We start from the raw sequence: 24,161 nt of genomic DNA, 5'->3' as shown, positions 1-24,161 counted from the left end.
TAATGGAATCTTGCTCTGTTGCCCAAGCTGGAATGCAGTGATACCATCTCGGCTCACTGCAACCTCCATCTCCCGGGTTCAAGTGATTCTCCTGCTTCAGCCTCCTGAGTAGCTGAAGTAGTCCCTGAGTAGTCCTCCGGGACTACAGGCACTCACCACCACCCCTGGCTAATTTTTGTATTTTTAGTAGAGACGGGGTTTTACCATATTGGCCAGGCTGGTCTCGAACTCCTGACCTTGAAATCCACCCATCTCGGCCTCCCACGATTACAAGCATGAGCCACCACGCCCAGCCGGAATTAAGCTTTTAAGTGAAGATCTCATTTAAACTCATATTAAGAGGTACACAACTGATACTGGAGCCTTTCTGGGTAATAGCAGTGTTGAGTGGAAATGGTCCACACACTGAAAGAGAGGAGATAGTGTGGGAGGAATGTATGCCTGAGATACCTCAGTTCCTAAGGACAGGAAGCAGGCGAAACTAGGAAGTGAGAACAGGGTGAAGAGAAGGGGCATTTATACCAAAAAGAGCTGAAAGCAGGGTTTCAAAAAAAATTTGGACATCCTTGTTCATGGCAGTATTATTTAAAATATCTGAAAGCTGGATGCAACTCAAGTGTCTATCAACCGATGACTAGATAAACAAAAGTTTATGTGTGCATGTGTGCACTGTATGTGTATGTATGTATGTGTGTATATATACATATAAATACGTGTGTGTATATATATCTACTTATACACCATTTCCACTCATACACACAGTATTCCACTGTGTTTGTGTGTATCTGCGTATGTGTGTCTGTGTGCGTATATATCTAAATATATACAGTGTGTGTGTATATATATAAAGTATACATACAGTGTGTGTATATAACTTACCTAATTGATGAGTTTGGGATAGGAAAAGTACCTTATATAAGGAAAGTACCTCATGTAAGTAGAGTAAGCCAACTGGATTCATTTAATGGGATTAAAATGATACAGACAGAGAGGACAGAAAAGAAGTTCCCATGTGTTCACTGAATACAAAAGAGAGACATTTTAACAACTGCTAGTATTCAAAATACAAAAATGAAGCAAGTAAGAGATAAAATTCATGTTTTGATTAAGAAGGCCTCTCAGTGAGTTTTTTTAATGCATTTTTATTGTAATAGCTTTCTCCTCATTACCTTTGAAGCAGTTTAAACACATACATACACACACACACACACACACACACACACACACACACACAAACACAGTGGAATACTATTCAGTCTTAAATAGGAAGAAAATTCTGACATATGCTAAAACATAATGAACCTTGAGCACATTATGCTAAGTGAAATAAGCCATCACAAAAAGATATATACTGTCTGATTTTACTTTTATGAGGTACTGAAAAAAGACAATACTGCATGATTGCCCTTTATAAGGTATTCAGAGTAGTCAAATTCAGAGGCAGAAAGTAGAACGGTGGTTGCCAGGAGCTGGGAGGGGAGGGAGTTATTGAGGGTATAGAGTTTCAGTTTTGCATGATGAAAAGGGTTATGTGCATGGAAGCTGGTGATGATTGCACAACAATATGAATGTACTTAAGGCCACTGAACTGTACACTTAAAAATAGTTAAGATGGAAAATTTTATGTCTTCCTGCAATTAAAATAAAAGATGCATATTATATTTTTAACCAGATTAAAACTTCCAGGTTTGTGAGAAAAAAAAGAGATGGTGGGGGGCAGGCATTGTCTGCTGTATGACTTGCCTAGGTCTTGGTCTAGGCTTAGTGAAAACGGAAAATGGCCACCAGGTGTGGTGGCTCATGCCTGTAATCCCAGCACTTTGGAGGCCAAGGCAGGTGGATCACTTGAGGTCCAGAGTTTGAGACCAGCCTGGCCAACATGATGAAACCCCATCTCTCCTAAAATTACAAAAATTAGCCGGGCATGATTGCAGGCGCCTGTAATCCTGGCTACTCTGGAGGCTGAGTCAGGAGAATCGCTTGAACCCAGGAGGTGGAGGTTGCAGTGAGCTGGGATCACACCACTGCACTCCAGCCTGCTCAACAGAGTGATACTGCATCTTAAAAAAAAAAAAAAAGAAAGAAAGAAAAATGTTTTTTTAACTATTTCCATACATTAAATTATTCATGCTAGTAATATTATGATTACTTCATTACAATTCAAAATTCACAGCAGATAATATTAAATGTGCATTGAAATACCAGATATGCTGTAAACATTTGCTACTCTAAGCATGGCCTGAAACCCAGCAGTATCAGGATTCTCAGGTGGTTTATTTGTCCATTAGTTCGAGAAGCACTGTTGTAAACTTTCAAGAACTGCAAATTCAGCAAACGATCACAATTGATCAGTTGAGATGGAAAGACAACAACACATCATTAGAGCTGTATTATTCTATTGTGAGTTCAACTGAGAAAAAAAATGTCCATGTTTTACTGTTCTTTACATTCTCAAATATTATTAAAACTGTATCCATTTATTGCCTTCAACATAGAAAATGCTTAAAGTGAACCACAAGTTTGATTTAATGTCAATGACAATATTTTCTGAAGATTCTACGTGCCACTTTCATGGAAGTGAAATCATTTTGAAAAACAGAGAGCCAAGCGCAAAGCTCTTAATAAATGGCCGATGGGAGAGTTGGTAGCTTAAAATTCAATGAACTCATTATTACAGCAGAACTAATGCATAGTATAATAATAAATTTGCCAGGGGAAGTACTGACCCTCATAAATGTTCAAGAACAATAAAATTCTGGAAACTGGTAATGTGAGAAAAACCACTAATACCCACAGCCAACTGGATTCACTTAACGGGATTAAAATGATACAGAGAGAGAGGACAGAAAAGAAGTCCCCATGTGTTCACTGAATACAAAAGAGAAACATCTTAACAAATATAAGTATTCAAAACACAAAAGTGGAGCAAGTAAGAGATCAAAATCATGTTTACATTAAGAAGGCCTCTCACTGAGATTTTTCATGTGCTTGTATTCTAATACAGTTACCCTCATTACCTTTGAAGCAGTTTAATTCAATGCTGAGGTTACATTTAACAATTGAAACAAAAAATAAGTTTCTGATAGAAAGACATAAATTAATGCTTCTATACAAAGCAGAGATGACTGGGAGGGATAACTGGAGTTAGATTCTGTCTCTGACATCAGGGCATACTTGGCTGGAAAACATTTTTTCCACTTAATGATAATCTTTAAAAGTTATTGGAATCTCTCCCTGTTTTCATATCCTTTCCTTCTGGCAAACTTCCATTCACTCTGACTTTTGCAATAATAAAAATAACAAATTTGACTCAGTAAAACCAAGTATTATTTTACAAGCACAAACTGAAAGTCAACCCAAGGTTTGGCTAGTTGTTTTTTGAAATTGATGCTAATTTTAAGCAACAATTCAGAGAATCCTGGAGGTTTACATGAGCTCATTAGTAGCAAAGTCACTTTTAAGTAATTCGAAGTGTTTTCGAGAGCCAGAAAGAAACTCTTTACACTGCTGAATCACTTGGCACCTTCCACATACCTACCTCGTGTTCTTGTTACCCAGAAGACAGCAGCAGAGTTTGAAGTAAAACCTCCCACTGTGGCAGTATTAAAAGCGAGATACTTGACTCTTGATTTTCTCTATTGGAATAACTACGGCATCTTAAAACTTAACTTGGGGTCCACAGGTGAGGTCTTAAGAGATGAACTTAGTACTCTCATAAAGGTCTTACTCTTATTTTATCAATTACATGGAACAACAGCTAACATTTTACTGAACAAAACAAGGGATTAATAAGAACTAAAAAATGGGAGAAATGATGGGTGCAGTGGCTCATACTTGTAATTCTAGCACTTTGGGAGGCAAAGGCACGAGGATCATTTGAGCCCAGGTATTCAAGACAGGCCTGGGAAACATAGGGAGACCCTGTTTCTTCCAAAAATTTTTAAAACTTACCTCTACACATAATCCAAAAAAATAATAAATTTAAAAATTGGCCAGGCATAATGGTACATGCCTGTAGTCCAAGCTACTTAAGAGGCTGAGGTGGAGCCTGGAAGGTGGAGCACCTTGAGTAGCTAGGACTACAGGCATGCGCTTGAGCCTGGGAAGTAGAGGCTGCAGTGAGCCATGATCACACCACTACACTCCAGCCTGGCCTGCAAAATGAAACCTTGTATCAAAAAAAAGAGGAGGTGGGGGAGAAAAAGTGTAAGAATCAGAAGTTACCCTCATGCTGTGATAAATATCTGCATGCTTCAGCAACTGTCAGCTGAAACAATTTGAATAGTAAACGTTTTTGTGTCAGAAGAGAGCTACACTGAAGGCCTTTGACAGTGGTGCAAATGTGGGAGGCATAAAGCTGATACTTGGGGACCTAATAAGAGTTGTGACTGGGCCTGTGTCCAAATGCCTGCTGTCACCAGTGATTCAAAAACAGTGGGCTCATGCAAGAGCTGAGAGGAGGTTTGGACCCCATCATGGGCTGCACTGAGCACATCTTACAAGGAAACCTGATTTGTGGCTCCTAGCAACCTAAAATCATAGACCGTTCAAAGAAACTAGAAATGTTTCTAGGAAGGAAGCTGGGGGCCCCACATAAACATCCTCACCAGGGAAAGAAACTGCGACCCAGGGAGTCAAAAGAAATCTCTTCCAAGAACCCAAATCATCATCTGAAAGAGACATTACACTTGATTTCCCTGCAAATTAATTCAGCTTTGTCCTGAAGATGCTGTAAATAAGCAAATGCCCCTGTGTTCTCCTTAAAGTTATTTTTGCCTCAAACAGTCCTGAATAATTAATGTGCCCTCCAAAATGCAAAACTAAAATACTATAAAGGTTTTCCTGTGGCCCCCAGTGGCCATTAAGGGTACTTCAAAATATTCAGAATCATAGAAAAATAGCTTCTTCATCTAGACAGAGACTGCTATTTGCTTCAGCAAATACTGGGTCATTTAGAAGACGGTGTCAATTTTATTGCTTTTTGAAATGTTGTGTAAAGCATGGTACTTAACAATTTGCACATTGGGCAATTTCCATCCGTAAGTTTAAATATATGTGATAAGAAAAAGTACATGCATATTATGAATATATAAAATTTTTCAAAATCATCTTTACATTAGAAATTTCTTTACACAAACATCTTAACTTTGAAAAAAAATAGTGAATGGCAAGAACACTCTGAGACTGCAGAAAATCCAGCTTTCTGTTTAAGCAGCCTTTCACTGAGAAACACGAGTGATGGCAGATGAAGGCCTCTTAAGAATAGACTCAACAGAAAATGACAGTGGTTCATTCACCGAGAGTTTTGTTCCAACTTGTTTGGCTACAAAAAGGTCTTTTGCGCATCTGTCTATTGTAAATGTGTACTTCTGGTTCTCCTTAACTAAACACTCTCTGTGTTTCTTAGGGGTCTCTTCAAAGGCCTCTTTGACAAATGGTATTTTCAACTCAGGACCCGATTTGTCATTACGCGTTTGCTGGAATAATGAGTGGAATGGATTATGTCTAAGTGGCATAGGGTGCCTGGTGTTTTCTTTGCTGATCTTCGTTAAGACGTGCCCTTGAGCTGCCAGGGAGTCCGTGTCAACAACAGGAGAGAAATTCCGTTGGGGTGGGGAGAACGCGGACCTCTCTGGGACAGCCTGATGACCCTGAAGGTCACTTCTCGTGGTCTGGATCTCAGGAGTGTGAGGCAGCACCAGGGAGCCTTCCAATTTGGACGGCATCATGTCGTGCTCTGCACTAAGTCCATCCTGGACTCGTGGCCCCTTCAAGTCCCAGCTGACCCCAGGCTTCAGGGCTTGAACTGAGGTGGTGGCATTTAGCAGGCATTGCTGGTAGAGGAGGGTGTCACTAATGGGACCACACTTGGGCCAAACTAAAAATCTCGAGGACAAGGGATACTGTCTGTAAGTCGTGGCCACGCTGACATTAGAAGAAATTAGTTCCATATTCCCAGACCCTGAATACTGCATGGTTAAATCAAGGCAGGTGGGCAAAAAATTACAGAAGTCTTTGCTTGGTGGTTCCACTGGGCTGGGGCTATAGGCACTTTTGAAGGAGTTGTAGTCAGGTCCAGGCACCATGTGGTTGGGCAGGAACAGGGCAGCAGCTTGAGACGTTTCCAACATCTCCCTTTCTTTATATTCTCTCTCCAGCATAATGTTCTCCAACTCTTTATCAGCAAAGGCTCTTCTTTTCCTCATCCTGTCACTAACTGGGGGAGGTAGAGGAAAGGTCCCTCCTACATAAGTCTCTGCTGGAATGGGGCGATAGCCTAAAAGAAGCAAAGATTGCACATGAAAGAGACTGACATCTACGGAAGAAAAATCTGGAAACCCAGAACGCAACAGCAACACTACAAATCAGCAGAACAATTATTTACAGTTTTATCTCACTAATATTTTTATACAGAATGCAAAAGTACAGGTTAGGTTTAAAATAGTTTCCTGGGAGGGTGAAGGATGTCCACATTGCAACCTGTTGGTGGTGTTATTGCTGCTGTTGTTCTTGTTGTTATAGATTTGTTTGCTTGCTTGCTTGCTTCAAAAGGCATACTTTATTGATCAAAATTTTAATATTTTTCCAAGGCGCCCTATGCATTAAGAGACAAGACTATTCATCTTGTGTCAATCAATGTTTTATTATTATCCATGTCATCTTTTTATTATTAAAAATATATCTATACCTAGAGCTGATGTCACTTTTATTTTCTAAAGATGGTTCATTATGTACACACTGTAATAGCTGTAGAATAATCCAAGGGGAACTAGGAAAAAAGAGAAAGAAAGAAAGAAAGTTAAAGGAGATTAGTGAGTGGAAAAGAAAAAAAAAAGAGTTCAGGAAATAGAGAAGCATAGAAAATTGAAAAGAGTTGTTAATTAGTCAAACACGCTCTGCAGTGAACAATTTAACCAGGCCCCTTCCCCTGACTACCAGTACAAACAAAACAAAATAAAACAAAACCCATAAAAAGTGGGGGGAGTATTCCCTCTTCTATTGAAAATAACTGTTCTAAAACATTTTTCCCAAGCTCTAATCATTTTGGCCAGATACCAAAATGGTTGAACAAGCAATCATTAGAATACAGGCTCAGTCATCGCATGAATAGTAACAAAGTCAAAAACAAAGATTAGTGTAACATAAATAGAATTCCAAGAGGCATAAAATACGCAGAGTATGGGGATAAAATACTCGGAGAATTTTATTATCCCCAAGTACTCACCTCTCTTAAATTTGTTTGAAGGGTCCACTGTTATATTTGTATTTACATAGTGACAAACCCACCATACTCATTTGAAAATAAAATAAAATTTGAAAATTAATGTTTCCATTTCTATGGTAAGTTTTTGCCAGAAAGTTATTTAGCTGAATTTACCATTCCATTTAGTCCTCGCACTGCTCAAGTTGCTTTGGCACAAGTTCAGTTTATCAATGTGGCCCTATTATTATAAATCTGTTTATCCAGTTTGTAACCAAATTTATTTTTAATGCATAAGAAACCACTATAAGGTCAGAGGTATACAACACATGATGGGACACACACCAACTTCAAAACCTGTCCAGAACCAACAAAATTCAGAAGCCATACAAGAAAAAAAAAAACAGAATCCAAATGTTTACTTAAAAAATTTTGTTTACTTTCAAGCTGAATTTAATGAAGTGGCAGTGATTAAAGCAAACGTTAACTTTCCCTTATTTATATTTTTTAAATTTTAAAGGAAAACGGTTAAAAATAGCCAATATGTTATTGAGAAGGTCAGTAAATAAATTCCATACCCAAGTAGAGATGCTTTAAAAACTGAGTAATATTTTAAGAAAAATTAATGTATCCACAGGCTTTCATGAAAGTGAGAGTATGGAGAGAGAAAGAGATTTCACACTGTTTGCGTTCAACCTCCACTTCACTTGCTGGATTCAAAACCTTTTTCAGATTCTATAACCTTGACTGTCAAAAATGGTAAAATGAAGTTTGGAATCACAGGAATTAAGTAATCCAGGAGGGAAAAAAAAAAGTACATGAAAAAGAGTGGAATCTGAGGTTGAACTTCCAGACTAAAGGTCTTTATTAGTTGTGGGCAGCTGTTAAATTCCTCACTTGACTTAATCTATTCATCTCCAAAAACTAAGAAAAGTAGAGGTGGTTATGTTGTTTTGTTTTGTTTTGCTTTATTTATTTCCTTCCAAGACATCTGCTCCAGGATCACTTGGCAGTATATATTTGTACATCCTCACACAGGGTAAATTTCACATGCACTCCATATTAACCCATGAACCACTAAGCAGACAACTAAATGTTAGGGATTCTTAAACTGGTGGTGACAAAAACCTCAGCAGGTATGTGAGATTCATTTTCCCAGGTGGTGGTTTCCTTCCTAGAGGAAAACTCTCTGGCTCAGGGGCCAGGCTAATCTTCTCTGTCTGGGTTCTGTTTTAGCGTATGGGCTCAGCGAACACCTAAACAAAACGTTTCTAATAAAAAGTACCTTCCCTTTAGACAGCACTTTAACAGATTAATAAATACACTTTGTGCCTGATTAATGAGAGTCACTCAACTCGGTTTAAAAGGCTGAAGGATAATTTTGTTGCTTTACCTTCTAAAATGCTTTTGGCCAGCAAACTGGGGGCTCTGACTTGCCTCTGGTACACAGCTTTGCGCTCGAAATTATTCTGTTTCCCAGAAAGCCCCTTCTTGTCCTGTAAACACAAGAAACATCATCAAAAATAATGCCCTGAAAGAAAATGTGAGCGAGACGGGGGAAGGACGGGATGTCAGTAAATCTTCTAGAAACTCTCCCCCTTCTAAATGTATTGAAGTTTCCCATTCCGTGTGAAAAATAATTACAAACGAATTAATATCAGCACCCCTTAATCCTAGGGCAAGGCGCTGGAACCTCCGGCCAGCTGGTGAGCTGGGCCCCCTGCTTTCTCCAGCACAGACACTCCAGACTCACTACGCAGACCTTTACACGGGCAGAAGTGAAGGGACATCCCGGAGGTAAGTGAAAAAGTGAAATCCCTAGTCGGGGAGGCTGTAGAAGCCCGGCCTCAAGAAATGGTTGCAGCCCTGCAGGGTTTTAGGCGCCCACGTGTTGGGTAGATGGTACCCCAAGGCCTGCTATTACTCCCGGGTCTGGCTGCAAACTCCAGATTTTCGCATAACGGACGCCCGCCCTCGCCGCCGCATCACCGCCAGCTGGTGGGATTCTGGGCCCTCCCACGCCCGCGCCCTACCCAGCATATGCCGCGGAGAACGCGTGGGAACGCAGGGCCGGCGACAACCCGTGCAGGACGCGGGGGGAGACCAAGCCCAGGATCCGGTGTCTTTGGCATCCAGCGCGCTCTCCTCGGCCCTCGAGAGGCTTTCCAGATCGCTGCCTTTAGCGATCCGCTTACTCCCCAGCTCCTCTTCGCCAAAAAGTAAAATAAAAAATCCTCCCTGGTCCTGAGTCTGGGGGGAGGCCCTGTGAAGCCTCGCCGCCTGAGCTCTCCCTGCGCCGGCGCACAAGGAAATAAATACAAAATCAGAGGTTCAAGAGCCTCTCTGGGAAAGAAAACCCTGGCTCTCCTCTTAGCTGGAGTCCTCCGGTGGGAAGCACGTGCTCTCAGGTAGTTTACAGGGAGAGTAGCTTCGGATTGATGACGTTGGGCTGCAAGCATCTAACTTCTCATGCACGTTTTGTCTCATCTGTAAAATGCGTGTTCTGGAGATCTCAAACGTCCAGGTGAGCGCGGAAGCCCCGGGTGCATGCGTGCTGCGTGTTCTTTTCCTCGACCATCACTGGTACAGCAGTGAAGGGTGTGGAGCTGCACGCCGTGGAGAGTGGATCCACCACTCCAGCCTCCAATCCCGCCCCTCAACACCACGAAAACACACTTTTAAATGTAAAAAAAAAAAAAAAAAAAAAAAAAAAAAAAAAAAAAAAAAAAAACAGCAAACTGATTTTCTCACGACGTTCCAAATGGGCCTAATCACTTTCGAGGCCTCTCTGCCTGCTTTTTAATACAAAAACATTTCCCAAGTTCCCCAGAGATGCCTGCTTTCTCCCTCCCGACCCTGCTGCCAATGTAGACAGAAAAGCGTTCTTACCATCCTTCCGAGGGAGTGCCGGGCGCTGCAAGCCCCTGGGCGCGGGGATGTGGATACCTGCCCTGTCCCCTCCAACTCCCCCACCTCCACTGTGGCCCGGGACGCCCCTGCGAGGCGCGTCCGGGGCCGGGCGAGTACTCACCTCGGTGGCCTGCTGCCTCCGGAGCGCCACCTGGGCGGCCATGACGCGCTGCCGCTCCACGACCAGCAGGCAGTTGGCGCACTGGCAGTCGCGCCAGCGGCAGAAGCGCTTGTGGCCCTTCAGGCAGGACACCACGCCGTGGTTGCGGCAGCGCGCGCACTTGGGCGTGCGACTCAGCTTGCGCGGCTCCGCGCCGCTGCCCGCAGGAGTGCCGCGCTCTGGGGGCCCGGTGCCCGCGGGCGGGGCCTGAGGCGCGAGCGGAGGCCTCGGCTGCAGTCCCCGCTGCGGCTCCGGTGGGCCGGGCATTCCCGGGGGCGCTCCCGCCTCCTCGCCGTCGCCCTCTTCCTCCGCGTCTTCGTCCTCCTCGTCGTCATCCTCGTCGTCCTCTCCGTCCCCGTCCGCCGGCGGCGGCGGGCTGACCCCGGGGGGCGTTGACCGCGGCGCCTGGCAGCCGTCCCCTTCCAGCTCCAGGCTCTCGACATCGATCTCCCAGTCCCCGGGCGCCGACCCAGCCTGCGGGTCGGCCATGGCGCTCGGGGCCTCGCTGGGGCCTGAGCTCAGCGGCCCGCTCTCTGAGGAAACACAAAGAAATCCAAAGACCCACCGGCCGCTGTCAGGGACCATCCCTGAGCCTCCGACCCAGAGCTCCCGGTCTGCCCGCCTCCGGCCCCATGAGTTATCCTGTTCTCATTACACGACCCTCCCTTCCAGGCCACACGTGCCTTTAGTGTATCTCTAGGGCCCCCAGGGATCCACAACCCAACAAAGGTTTTATTTTATTAATTCTAAGCGCTCTGTGAGCACCTGACCTTTAACCGCAGCCCTCTCTGACTTTACACAGGCTTTCCTGACAAGTCCCTGGGTAACTCACTGATCACACACACAAAGCATTGTGTCCAACGAGGCCGGCCCAGGTCACTTGTCAGGTTTCCGCATACCCAACCAGTACGGCCATGATGCACATAAAACTGTCCGTGGAAGAACTGTTTTTCTTTTGATTACAAGGGACCCTTCAGACCCACTGAAGTACCACTCCATGCTTCCCGAATGCCTCGCATCACCCTGCACCACCACAAGTAACCCTCCTTGGGATCGAAGAGGCGAAGAGGTCCTCTCAATCCTCCTCCCCAAAATAATTAACTGAAAAGCAAAATTTTGCTGTCATTAGAGTCCCATAGGGGCAAAGAGCACAAAGCTATAGATGCCCGCCCAGCCTCAATAGCACTTAGGGTGCACAGGGCTGAGCCGCGTGGGCCCTCTGTACTTAGGGCTTGGTTTACATCTTTAAGGCAAGGCATCCAAGTCAAATAGAAAAGGTGAAAGATGATTCACGCCCTTTGCCCTCCCTGACACCCCGAGCGGCATCACAGCACTCACACTCACCAAAACTTTGAGACCCGGGCTGGTAGCCCAGTCAAAAGATATCCAGCTTTAGGTTCTGGCGCTAGGGCTGCTGGCTGTGCATGCAAACAGAAATCGGGGTCGCTACCCTCAAACACGACACCTGGAGCTGATAGCTGGAGACCCGGAACGAACCCCCTGGATGGCGGAGGGGCGGGAGAAGGTGGAGGGAAGGTGGGAGGAGGCGAGTCAAGTCCTCAGCGACCTAGCCCAGCACATCCCGAACTCTGCAAAGTTCTGCTCGGTCTTCTGCAGCCTTGGGCGCCTCACCTTGCTGAGGTCGCTTTCGGCTTCCTCTGACCCAAGCTGGGCGGGAAAGGTCGGGCCGCCCCCGCCTGGCTCAGATCGCGGGCTCACTGGGCGGGCGCGCGCAGCTGCATTCAGCGCAGCACCACTGGCTTCGGTCTCCAGACTGCGCTCCCCTTTCTGGTATTATCCACTCCGGCCCAGAGCTTTACGTCCTCTGATTGGCCGGTTGTCAGGCGGTGTGTACACTGATTGGTCGAGGCACGCCGGCCGGGCGCCCTCCGCCTCTCCGCGGTCTACATCCTCCTCCCTGCACCGCTCCGCCAGAGTCCGCCTGCGGGGCCTTCGGTGCAGCCGGGTCGCCTCTCCAGAGTCTAAACCCGAGGTATGACCGGACCTGCGAGAGAGAAGTGGCCATTTATCTCGTGGACTGGGAAACAAGCAGAGATACACTCTTAGGAATGCGTTATCCACTAGACAAAGTAATAAACGACGAGGAAGAGATCAGAAAGGCCAGTATTGCTCTCTAACAGCATCACAAGTATTTCTGCGACTCAATCAATCATTAATTCAAACTGGGCGTAAAAATGATTCCTCTCAATCGGGGCGTACAGAGACATCCTTCCTTCTTTCTCCTGCAAGAGTACATCATCGGTTACCTGGCACCGAAGCTCCTAGTTAGCGTACAAATGGCCTTTCCATATTTCTGCGTCTAGTGCCAAATAGTTCCTCATAAACCTTCACCAAGCCTATGTGGCAGGTGGCCAAGTCAACTACAAGACACTTAATTTTTCTGCTGTATCAGTTGCTACTACAATTAATTTGGGGACGATCAGAAATGCATGCTATTAAGAGATTTAGGAAGCATGCACTTAAACAAAACTTTGTTAAAAGATGACAGCGTTTTAGTGTGCATAATTGTTCTATAGACTTTCTAACGACTCCCTCAAAAAATCCTTTACAAAATGTTTAACAATAAAGTTAAAATTTCAACAAATTAAAAGAAGGAATTAGTCTTCTAATGTAACGTTGCATTCTATTTCTTGAACTAAATTTAAAACAAGAGAGACGCTTTTCTAGCTGCATCTGTAAATAAAATCAAGACCTCTAGAGTAGGATCGGTTTAGGAGACTTTACAAAATTGGGTGTCATTGCACTGAGCACACAGTAGGCCCGCAACAAATATTTGTTGAAGGGTGGGAATTCCTGTCTTAACTCCAACGTTACTTTTCTCCGAGTTTGTCAGAATGTTAAAAGTTAACCTGGCTCCAAGAAGTAGAAACAAAGGCAGCTTAGGAACTACTGTGAAACTAACGCTACCGAACCACAGGTATTCTCAAGCCCTTAGTGATGCTGGAAAATTCCTCCCCGGTGACCAGGCATTGGGATTCCCTTTTGTGGGGATGCTTCTTCCTAGAGCCTCTTGCGAAGCCCAATGAAGGAAATAGAGAAACACTCCTGCTTATTCCCTTCGGCTTTTCGGTAGCTCTGGCGACTCAGAGGATAACTTGGGAGCGGTGCGCGCTCCAACAAGGGACAAGGGGTCACACAAACTGTTACCGCCTCGCCCTTGACACCACCTTGTAACACCAGTTTCTTTTTGCACATTTTTTAAACTCACTCATCAAAGCACATTTTCTTCAGCTACATTGGAGCGTTTAAGCTCTTGACCGCAGCAGAAATATGTTCCTATCCCCGTTTTTCCAAAGACGAAACTGAGGTTCAGAGAGGAACCCTGGATCACCCAGTAGTCTCCGGGAGAGCAGTGAACCTTGTCGACCTTGTTGACCTCTGTTCTGAAGTTCCAGAAACTTTGCAGAGCCCCTCACTCCCAGCAAGAAAGACTCGCCGCGGGTTTGCTTTTTAAAATTTTACTCCCCCGAACCCCTTCTGATTTTAGTACCTAAGGTTACTACCAGCAGCCCTCCTGTAACAGGACCCAGCACGTTTTTATCAAATCATTCTGGTTTTTTCCAGCGTCTTCCCCTGCTAGCTACATTTCTGCCTTTGCAAACAGGTATTACAGTGCTTCTGCCCCCGCGAGGTGTATGCAAACTACAAACCCGCACCACCGCTGGCCGCCTGTGCAAGCGGTTGGCAGGGTGGGCTTTTCTTTTTTTTATTGCTTTTAAGGTTAAGGGTGGTGGTAAGGAGATGAAATCATTAGCTCCTTCACCAGTTGTTTTAAATGTTAAGAAACAAAATCAAGAAAGTAGGTTTGCTAACTTTGGGAAACTAGATTGAGGGGAAGGGGGACCGACCGGAGGAAGAACAGAAGGAGAAAGGGGTGTAAGCCTGTTTGCAAAACTGAAAGTAAATGAGCAGTCAAGCAGCTCTTGAACTAATTAGAAATTTTAAAACTGCGACATAAGGAGGAAACAAGTGGGATTTGTGTACACTAACCACGCTGGCTGACGCCAAATGGAAGATGGGACTGCAGGTCCCAGAGTACGGTGAGAACGAGGCCCTCAGAATGTTCTGGCAGAGCCACCAGCCTTCCTCCTGTATGTGCTCCAACTGCACCGACGTAGGAAAAGCTGAGCCCCAGTGCTTCCTGGAGGACCTCAGCCCGTGGGTTTCAGGAAGATGAGCTCAGGATTGCTTCCTCCCTGGCTCTCAACCCTCACCCCTAGCCAAAACGTGCACAAAGCCCCACTGCCCTCTCCAGACATCTTGCGCATCTCCACATGCCTGGCCGGTCCTACCCTCCTTACACACCCGTCTGCTGCACCGGGGAACAAGCAGCTGTAATCATAACCCAGTTGAATTACACTCAACCCCTCCGCCCAGAAAGCCTCCAGAGAACCAGAATCCCAGCAATTACCGGGAAGCGAGGTCAAGGGGCGGGGCGAGGGGGAGGAGAAAAAGGGTCTTTATCCTGGAACGAACTTCGGAAGTCCGAGAAGCTCCGAAATTGAATGCGAAAATATGTACATTTTGGGAAAGGGGAGGAATAACTATCATAGTTTTTATCGGATTGTGAAAGGAATCTACGGCTGCTCAAACTGTTTAGTAAACTAAATATTCAGAGGGAATCGGAGTCGGAGGGCCTGCGCCCGAGCTGTTTGCTCCACTGGCTAGGTGATCTTAAATTACTTTTCTGAAGCTCAGTTGCCTCATCTGCAAAGGAGAAAGAGTAGCCTTCCTTGGCCCGGCTCAGCAATTACGAGGTTAGCGCGCCTTCACAGGTTAGGAGCTCAGTACAGACGTGGATTTCCTCCGGAGGTGGCAGCACAGGCAGCCCGGGAGGGCTCGGCCAAGGCTTGCCTTGAAAACTTGATGGAAAGGCGATTGCTCAAGGAATCCAGCTCCCCTCTCGAGGTCCCTCTCTTAAAAGGGGTCAGGCTGTGACTGAGGACCTGGTGAGATGAGGAAACAAGTCCTTTGCCTTGTAAAACGATACCAAATTACAAAGAACAATTCGGAGTCCCTCTTGTAAATTACAAAGCAACTGGGCTGCTTTTAACTCAGCCCACAGAGCTTAGCTGGCGGGGCTTGCCCTGGTGGAGACAGGCCAGGAGTCCCCTTCCCCCTCTGTCTCCCTCTCCCTTTACCCCAAGCCTCTTTTACCCTGTACCCCTTCCCCTTCTGGCCCTGCTCGGACCTGCCCAGTGAGAAGCCCTCTTTGAGCGAGCCACTTAAGGGAAACTGAACTAAAAAAAGAAGGAGGCCCGACACACGGGTGGATGGCTTGAGACCAACGTGGGCAACATGACGAAGCCCCGTCTCTACTAAAAACAAAAAATACGAGCCTGTAGTCCCAGATATTTAGGGGGCTGAGGTGGGAGGATCGCTTCAGCCTGAGAAGTCGAGGCTGCAGTGAGCCGAGATCGCGCCACTGCACTCCAGCCTTAGGCGACAGAAGTGAGACCCTGTCGGGGGGGGGGGGAGATCGAGACAGAGAGAGAGAATTCTTTTTTGTTGTTGTTTCCTGGATGAAGGTGTTTTTTTTTCCTCAAACACCCTGCCACAGATTTAAAAATAAAATAAAGGCGGAGGAAAGTGAGTTTCAAATTGGCTCCCGCTCACCCATCTAGTTCCTTTTGCGAATCCCACCCCACCCTGTTCCCCACGGAGCCACGCAGCTCTCGTGATGTCCCTCTGGCGTGGCCACATAGGCTCGGATCCCATTCCAGAGTCCCGACTTCTGCAGCCTGGCCCTGCCACCTCCCACTTCACTCACAGAGCTAATCGCGGAGAGTTGATCCTGCCCCGAGCATTCCCCCACAGATCCCCCACCTCAGCCCCTACTCTGCGCAGACCGCCCAACTTGAAGGCCGAGCACAGGGTCTCGGAGCTTGACAAAGGCGGGTTAGAATGCAGATCTGCCCCTCCCTGGCTGGGAGTAATGAGGAGACCCCTTAACCTTCCTCTGTGCCTCACTTTTCTCAACTGCAAAATGGAGTTCACCTAAAGGGAGGAGATGAGCGTAGACGCCCTGGCACGGTGATCCGCCCATACTCAGCATTCAGTACTTGGGAGTACTTTGCATTATTTTTGTTGTTATTTTAACTCCTTGAACCGGCCTGTGGAGAGCCCCAGGTTGGGGGAAATCCGAGGCCCGATTTCCTCTCTACTCTACCCAACTTTGCAGCTTCGGAAGCCTCCAGAGGAGCTGGGGGCCAGCAGGAACCCTCTCCCTCCACCTCCAGCCTAAGTCGCCTTGCTAAATCAACCTGCCGCGAGCGCCCAGGGTGTCGGCTGACGTTTGGAAACGTCTGAGCATCCCAACAGAAGTGCTTTGCTGTGACCGGCTGTGGCTGTGGTTTCTCCAGCGCTGACCTCGAACGCACCTCCTCCTGTGGAAAGCTACTCAACATTGTACGGTCTCACGACTTTGACTGGCTGCGGACGCGGCGAAATAAATAATCCCAGATGGGATTGCAGAGATATGATTTCCCAATTTACTTTGCGTAATCAAATATACGACCTGTCACAAGCCATGGGGGTGGGAGAGGGGAGCTTGCGGGAGATAACTGGTCTCCGCCAGGCTGTTCGAATTCTCTCTTTCCCTGCTTCACGCTTCCAAAAAGCTGAACGAAAAGAAGGGTGCGACCTAGACTCTCGTCTCTCCTCCGCGGGAAGCAGAATTCAAATCATAGACACATAAGGCCGAATGAGAGACGCTGAGTCCACTCTCTCGATTTACAAAGGAAAGGAAAACTGAAGTTCAGAGAAGTTCATGGAGTTGCTGGAGGACACAGCTAAAACAGTGGCTGTGCGGGATCAAAAAGTAACTCCAGCTCCATGCCTTCATGCTGTCTTTTCAAATAGGCTCTTTGTAGCAGGATGCAGAGTCAGAAGCCGACTGTAAAGTAATCGTGCCTTAGCATATCTATCTGGAGGATCCGACAGCCGACCTCGGCAGCTTCCATCCTCCAGGCTGGGAAACGTGGCTCAATTCACTTGGGGAGGCTAGCAGCAGCCAGGAGATGAGGCAACTGCAGACTTTTCAGTACCCATTCCAAATGGTCCTCTGGGGAAGTAGATACCCCGGGCTGGAGTGGGGCCCTGGGGCTGTGGCCTTGCTGTGAAAGGCAGCCCTGAGAGGGCATGTGGCTAGTTGCCACATCAGGAGACACACAGCTCTCCAACTCTGAGAGCCTCCTTGCAGCTCCTAGGGGGCCTGGCGACTCACAGAAACAGTAAACCCTTAACTCAGAACTTTCCACTCCCTACTCCCATTCCATTTTGGGGTTTTACATTTCAAGGGGACAGACATTACCCACGCTGAAATCACTCTCCATATTTTCCCAACAGTCTAACAACCAGGTAGAGAGGAATCAGAGAGGGAGGGGATGCCAAGTGTTTAGGGCAGGTGTTGTGATGAAAAGTTAATTTCTTCCATGTGTATAAACCACTCCGCAAATCTTTTCACCTTCCTGGGCCTGGGGTTCCTTGACTGTAAAATGAAGGGGGGAAATTCATTGATTTCTAGGTTCTGTCTCAAATGTTAAAGACTGTAACAAATCTTAACTCTCATTTGATAGACTGCTTGCTCAGGTAGCAAGGTCAAGGGTATGAAGAAAGGCCAAGATGGACAGGAGGAGAGGAGAAGGAAAAGAAGGTAGGGTGGGGGGAATTAGAAACAGCTTTGGTTTTGACATTTTGGTGAAATTTTTGTTCCTCTATGCTTCTGCTATTAATCTTATCTAGTTAAAAATGGGGGAGGGGGATGAAATCCATCAGCTAGGGAAACAATGGGACATGAAGCAGTTTCACAAAAGATTGAGTTCCCTAGAGCCCAGATCCAATAAGGATTCAATCAAGTGGCAAAGAAGGTTACCACAAGTCACAAAGTTTCCATGAACCTGTGGCTTCTAGGTCAGGTTCATTCTGGCTGGACTTTAAGCCCCAAATTACCAGGCCTCCTTAGCCTTGTCCCATGCAAAGCTGATTCTGAGGTCTGAGTTTCAGCTGTGTGGAGAGTTTCTGCTCTGTTTCAGCTCCTTTGCTGTTAGGCCCAGGAGGTCTCTCTGAAAAGTGTTCTTGCTGGAGGAGAGAGTCCCCAGAGCTCTGTCAGAAGAATCCCTGTACTCAAATTTTACCCAAGCCTGGGAGAAGACTTGCCCAGGACACATGCTCCATAGCGTTTGTCAGGATGGAGTGGGAGTGAGGAAGGAGTGTCTCAGAGGAGGGATCAGACTGTACTCGAGGGCTCTGTCGTTGGATAGCCAGCGACTCCCCAGAATGTCCAAGTGACTAAGTGTGATCCTGTGTTTTACAGCCAAGTGGCAAAAGCACAGACACCTTTACAGAGTCCTTGACCTGCCTAAGAGAAGGATTCTTTTTGTCCATGAAATAAGTAGCAAAAAATCTATAGTAAGACTGCAGGGATTCATCTGTTCTACTCCAGGTTTTGCCAACTAAAGTAACCTTTATTTAACCTTGGGTCACTTTTCTCACCATCACCCCTTTAGGCTTCTACAAAATGAAGTGAAACCAAGTCACCGCGAAAGTCCCTTCCCACATTTTTTGTAGTTCTAAGTGGGGTGAGAAAATGGAAAAGGCTTGCTGGAGGGTTTCTCCACGGGGGATGTAGGGGCGGGGGCGAGAGAAAGAGGGGACAAGGAGAGACCAAAGCCAGCTTCCAGCGCGCTACTTATAACGGCGCCACATAAACTTTAAGGGCCTGGAGGAAATCTTCTCTTTGATAACGCTGACCCCAGAGAGCAGGCGGTGTTCTAAGGAGGGAAGTGAGCAAGTTCCAAGGGAGCAGCGAAAGGAAATGTCACTTGCTTCCCACTGACTTAACGCGGCAGGAGCGCAGGTGCAAGAAACCCCCGGTCTCTCCCTCCGGCCAACAACCGCCTCCCGCCAACCCCCGCCCCAACCGTCCACTCCTTCTCCCTACTTTCGCCGAAAATTTATTGACGAGGTGAGGCCAGGCTAACAAAACTGCAACCCCAGGGGCTTCGGGCCCCACAGGAATGCTTTGATCCTCCCCCAGCGTCTAGTGTCCCCAGCGGACTGCGCGGCCCAAAGCCAGGGCTACCCGCGGCGGGTCGCCGTCCGGGGCGCAGCGGGAGGAGGCCGCGCGGGGGCGCTGTGGGGAGCACGCGTGGACCGGCGCCCAGCAGTCGGGCGTGAGACCAACATCCCCGGGTCCCGCGGCCTCCGCGCTCCTGCTGCGTTAAATCCTCGCCCTGTCCCGCCCTCTTTTCCGGCGGGGTCCCGGGTCGGGGGAGAACAGTGACCGAGTTCGAAGTTCGGAGTGTTTCTGCTTGTCTGGGGTTTCGATCACTGCTCCTTCCAGACCTCAAGCGGTTACTCCAAAGAATGCGTAGATTCCAGGGATGATTTTGCCAAGAAGGAAAAGGGGAAGAAGAAATCGCAATTATTAAGGGCCCATCCTTTGTCAGATTCTGTCAGGCCCTTCCAACCTTGCATAATTGACTCTTCACAACTTTTCCTTTTATAGACAAGGAAGCACGCTCCGAGAGACTGCCTAGAAAAAACAGAACCCAGATCTGAATCCAAAGCCATCCCACCCGTTCCAGTACGGTTCCCAGTAGAACTGAGCTAGAGCAAGCGGCCCTGATGAAAATGAACTTAGATCCCAGCTGCTCCTGAAGGAAGCCAATCCCAACCTTCCTAAGCTTACAGGGTTTTTCCAGAAGAAGCCAACTTCATCTCCCTGAACACGAATTCTGCAGGCTGTCATCTCCATTCCGTCCCATGCCCTGGTCTTCAGTTCTTGCTATTCTCTCCAGTCACGCCTTCCACCCCTCCTTCACATTTGCAAGTCTCTGCCTGCAGAATCTGCATTTTTCCATGGGGAACAGAATTTTAGAATTTCCTTTGTAGCCAGTGAGAAAGACTAAAGTTCGGTATAGGAAATAAGCCAAAGACAAATCTATACAATGTGTAGAGCACAGGAAGCCTGGGCTCTGAAAACATAAAAGACACCAAATCATTCCTGGAGCCCTTGTGAAGTTGTGGACAATTCCTTCAGCCTCTCTAAACCTCAGCCTCCTCGTTTGTAAAATGAACATAATACGTATTTTTTCTTGCCTATGTCAATGGCTTCCTAATTTCCAAATGAAAGAAAAAACCAATTGGAATTCTTTGAAAATAATAAAGTGTTTTAAGCATAAGATATGAATGAGACTTCTTTGTCTTATTTAGTTTGCTTTCAAATCAGGAACCTCACACCCCGAGTAACAAGTTGGTAAGATCAAATAAGACAAGTCTGTGACAGGCCTCCGAGGGAAATACGAGTGCTGGTTGATTAATAATTATTGTTCAAGTAATATATTTTCCTAAAATGAAGCTGCCTTTATGTTTCTTCATCAGCTGTATAAGGAATCCAGTGAGTAACAAAGCTCTGGAATGTTTACATAGATTTCTATATCCCTGTGGAAGCATTGGAAAGGAAATGTCATTCCCACTTTGAAGAGGAGGAGGAATGCAGCAAGGTAATAAAACCTTTCTAAATGAGCAGGTTGATTCAGTGTTTTTCATTTCTCTTCCAAAGAAACCCTGTTATTGTGCAGGAAGGGATGAGTCCTGCTTCAACTCTTACCTCACTCAGCTAAGGCTGGTTTCCAGCTGGAACTGTAAGCTGGTTTTTTTTTTTTTTTCCTTTCTATTACTTATACTTTCAATTACAGAAATTTTAACAATATACAAAAGTAGGCCAATAATATAATATCCATTACTATAACCCAGTAGAGTAACACCCATATCTGTATATCCATATGAATATGTAATATCTATATATCTATTAACCAGATTCAGCAGTTATCATAGAGCCATCTTTCTGCCCATCCTTGCTCAGAAAAATGTTTCAGAAAGTCTGCTACATTTCTGTCTGTTAAAACGTGTAGCTGGCCAGGCACAGTGGCTCATGCCAGTAATCCCAGCACTTTGGGAGGCTGAGGTGGACGGACGGTTTAAGCCCAGGAGTTCGAGACCAGCCTGGACAACATGGCCAACCTCATCTCTACAAAAAATACAAAAATTAGCCAGGCATGGTGGTGCACACCTGTAATCCTATCTACTCGGGAGGCTGAGGTGGGAGGATCACTTAAGCCTAAGAGGTTGAGGCTGCAGTGAACCATGATCATACCACTGCTGTACTCCAGCCTGGGCAACAGAGCAAGACTCCTGTTTCAAAAAAAAAAAAAAAAAAGAGCCTGCAGCCCCATTTATTGAGTTGGTAATATTTAATTATACAAATTGAATCGCATTTCTGAGACCTCAGATCTGATACTTCCTAGAATTCACAACCTTGTGATAAAGCGTTTGGGCAAGACTCTCATTGAGAACACAGCTTAATGCCAGTGGACTAGGGATAGAGATGTAAGTAGCAGAGGTGAATCATGACCTTAGATTCTAGAGTCTATAAAACTGAATTCTGTGCAGCTTTTCTAATCAATTTGGAAAATTTTCTCCATAACACACAATAATTACTCCTGCAAGGAGTTTAGGATTGTGACGTTGTTAAGGGTCTAGAGCTCATTCCTTTAACACAGATATTATCTCAGCCCTGACTTTAGAACCACAAATCTGGCCGGGCGCGGTGGCTCACGCCTGTAATCCCAGCACTTTGGGAGACCGAGGCGGGTGGATCACGAGGTCGAGAGATCGAGACCATCCTGGTCAACATAGTGAAACCCCGTCTCTACTAAAAATACAAAAAAAAATCAGCTGGGCATGGTGGCGCATGCCTGTAATCCCAGCTACTAAGGAGGCTGAGGCAGGAGAATTGCCTGAACCCAGGAGGCGGAGGTTACGGTGAGCCGAGATCGCGCCATTGCACTCCAGCCTGGGCAACAAGAGCAAACTCCGTCTCAAAAAAAAAAAAAAGAACCACAAACCTGTTGTATTCCTCTCCACTTAGAGACTTTCGCTTTTTGCCCAGGAGTAAAAATATCTCTTGAGCTCAGTCTAAGACCTCTTCAACTCCATCACATTCATGTTAGATTTTTGATTGTTGTTGTCTTGTCTTGTTTTCTGCAGTTTTTCTTCACCCTGGCTTGCACAATTCCATGCAGACATCTGCACATTTAACTTTCATCCACTTAAGAGTCACAAAGTCAGTAGATTTGGCTTATCTTTTCCAAAAGAACTGGATCTGACCTCGGTATGCAGTTCAATACATGAAAGCACATAATCAAGTCTCTAATCATGGCATTCTCTCGTAGTGTTCCCAGGCGCTCTGTGCTGTTTGGCAAATCTATAGGGTAATGAATATTGATGGCTCCCATACATGTGGTGTTAAGATTTACTCAGCCAAAAATTTTTTCTGCACTCCCTTTTAAAAATATGTCACTAGAGTTGTCTTAAAATTAGTTTATACTCTGGCAGCTTTATTTAAATGTCAACCAGGTGCCGAGTTTCATTATAATGTTTTCTTTTTTCTCTATTTGTCCCTGCAGATTGGAGGTGTTTTAAAATATCTTTTAGAAGTCTTTCTATCTATTCCTGACTGAAGATAAAATATTTAAAAGTCAATAAACTTCCTTGCTTAAGACATGTTTTAATTTTCTTTTCAGGCTACAGGATCCCGGTTCCTAAATTTCAAATGTTTTTCAAGACCCAAGTCGAGTGACTGCATAATTGGGTGGTTTAACGTTCCTGTAATGGTGACTTTTGCACCACAGAAGGAACCTGTCAATTACAACCATTTTGCCCACCATTTACAGTTACACACACACACTTCCATTCAAAGCTTCTGTTTTCACTCCTCAATAATACTATCCTTCTGGGTAAAATTTTTCACACACAAACTCAGCTCTCCAGCAATTTTTTTTTTTTTAAGAAAGCTTGAGTAAACTAATTCTCAAGTTATTTAAGGGAGCTAACATATGCTGATCTTAAAACCTAGATTCGTGTGTATTAGTAATTAAAAATTGAAAGAGGAAAATAACCCATGCATTTAGCCTGCAATGAGAAAGACTTTTGAGTCCTTTGAAAGTTACCAAATACTTAGTAAAAAGTGAAAGTAATTTTAAATCATTTTATAGATTCTACAACATTTATTAAATATTTAGGATGACAGAATTGTTTCCATTTCTCTGAGGTTCAATAATTATAATAAGCATCATTGCTACAGGGGCATAGGTATTTGGTAGGCTCAGATAGATGCAATTTTTTTTATCACGGCCACAGAAAAGGTTTTTGTTGTTTATGTCATTGGTGGTGTTTTTTAAACAACTCTTCTATTTAGAAAACAGACAAAAAAAAAGTACAGAGAAATAAAATAAACTCTGATTATTCTGCATTGTGCATAGAAGTACAAAATAAGAATCCAGAAATTTTATAATATTCAGCTAAAAATTCACATTGTGTATAAATGCCATTTACCGGGAAGATGGTGGTTTTTAACTGCGGGATTTTATCTAGAAATGTAGATAAATTTACATCCTAATGGGATTGATCTCACATTTGCTTTTGCTTATATGTTTATAAAGCATTAAAGTTTGGTTAGCCACATTTCTCATACTTGATATATATCAGAAATTGTATTCTGTTGTAAAATTAATTTCCCCAAATGAATAAAACCAATTAAATTGACATAAAAAGACTAAGGCTGTGGTGTCTGGTTTGGGGAAGGAGATATCTCAGTAGTACCAACTATTTAATTTCTATATCTTATTGTTTGCAAAATTTTTAATGAAGACAACCAAACTAAACTATTTTTTAATTAGTCAGTAAGTACAACATCCTAACAAAGGAATTTGTAATTCATCACATGCACCGGATTATTCAAGAGTGACAGGCAAGGGATATTCCACAATGCTGCCTGCTTTATGCTGCTGTATTATTTAATATTCA

General features: G+C 45.2%; 1 protein-coding gene across 5 annotated transcripts; it reads right to left on the bottom strand.

Annotated features, from left to right (window-relative positions):
* Positions 1-4,944: 4,944 nt before the first annotated feature.
* Positions 4,945-12,061, bottom strand: DMRT2 (doublesex and mab-3 related transcription factor 2). Of its 5 annotated transcripts, none has more exons than XM_037734828.1 (5): positions 11,904-12,061; positions 10,233-10,804; positions 8,595-8,697; positions 6,689-6,769; positions 4,949-6,277 (listed from the first exon to the last, which is right to left on the bottom strand). In XM_037734828.1, the coding sequence occupies exons 2-4, from the start codon at positions 10,758-10,760 to the stop codon at positions 6,714-6,716; spliced, it is 687 nt and encodes a 228-aa protein (XP_037590756.1). In that variant the 5' UTR covers positions 10,761-10,804; positions 11,904-12,061; the 3' UTR covers positions 4,949-6,277; positions 6,689-6,713. The 5 variants fall into 5 exon arrangements, with proteins under 5 accessions (XP_017373822.1, XP_017373820.1, XP_037590753.1 ...); XM_037734827.1 differs by having other exon boundaries at positions 11,616-12,031; XM_017518333.1 differs by lacking the exon at positions 6,689-6,769 and having other exon boundaries at positions 4,945-6,277.
* Between the last annotated feature and the right edge of the window lie 12,100 nt (positions 12,062-24,161).

Source organism: Cebus imitator, unplaced genomic scaffold (genome assembly GCF_001604975.1).
Source record: "Cebus imitator isolate Cc_AM_T3 unplaced genomic scaffold, Cebus_imitator-1.0 Scaffold670, whole genome shotgun sequence".
Taxonomy (NCBI): domain Eukaryota; kingdom Metazoa; phylum Chordata; class Mammalia; order Primates; family Cebidae; genus Cebus; species Cebus imitator.
This window is presented reverse-complemented; position numbering and strand designations above follow the sequence as displayed.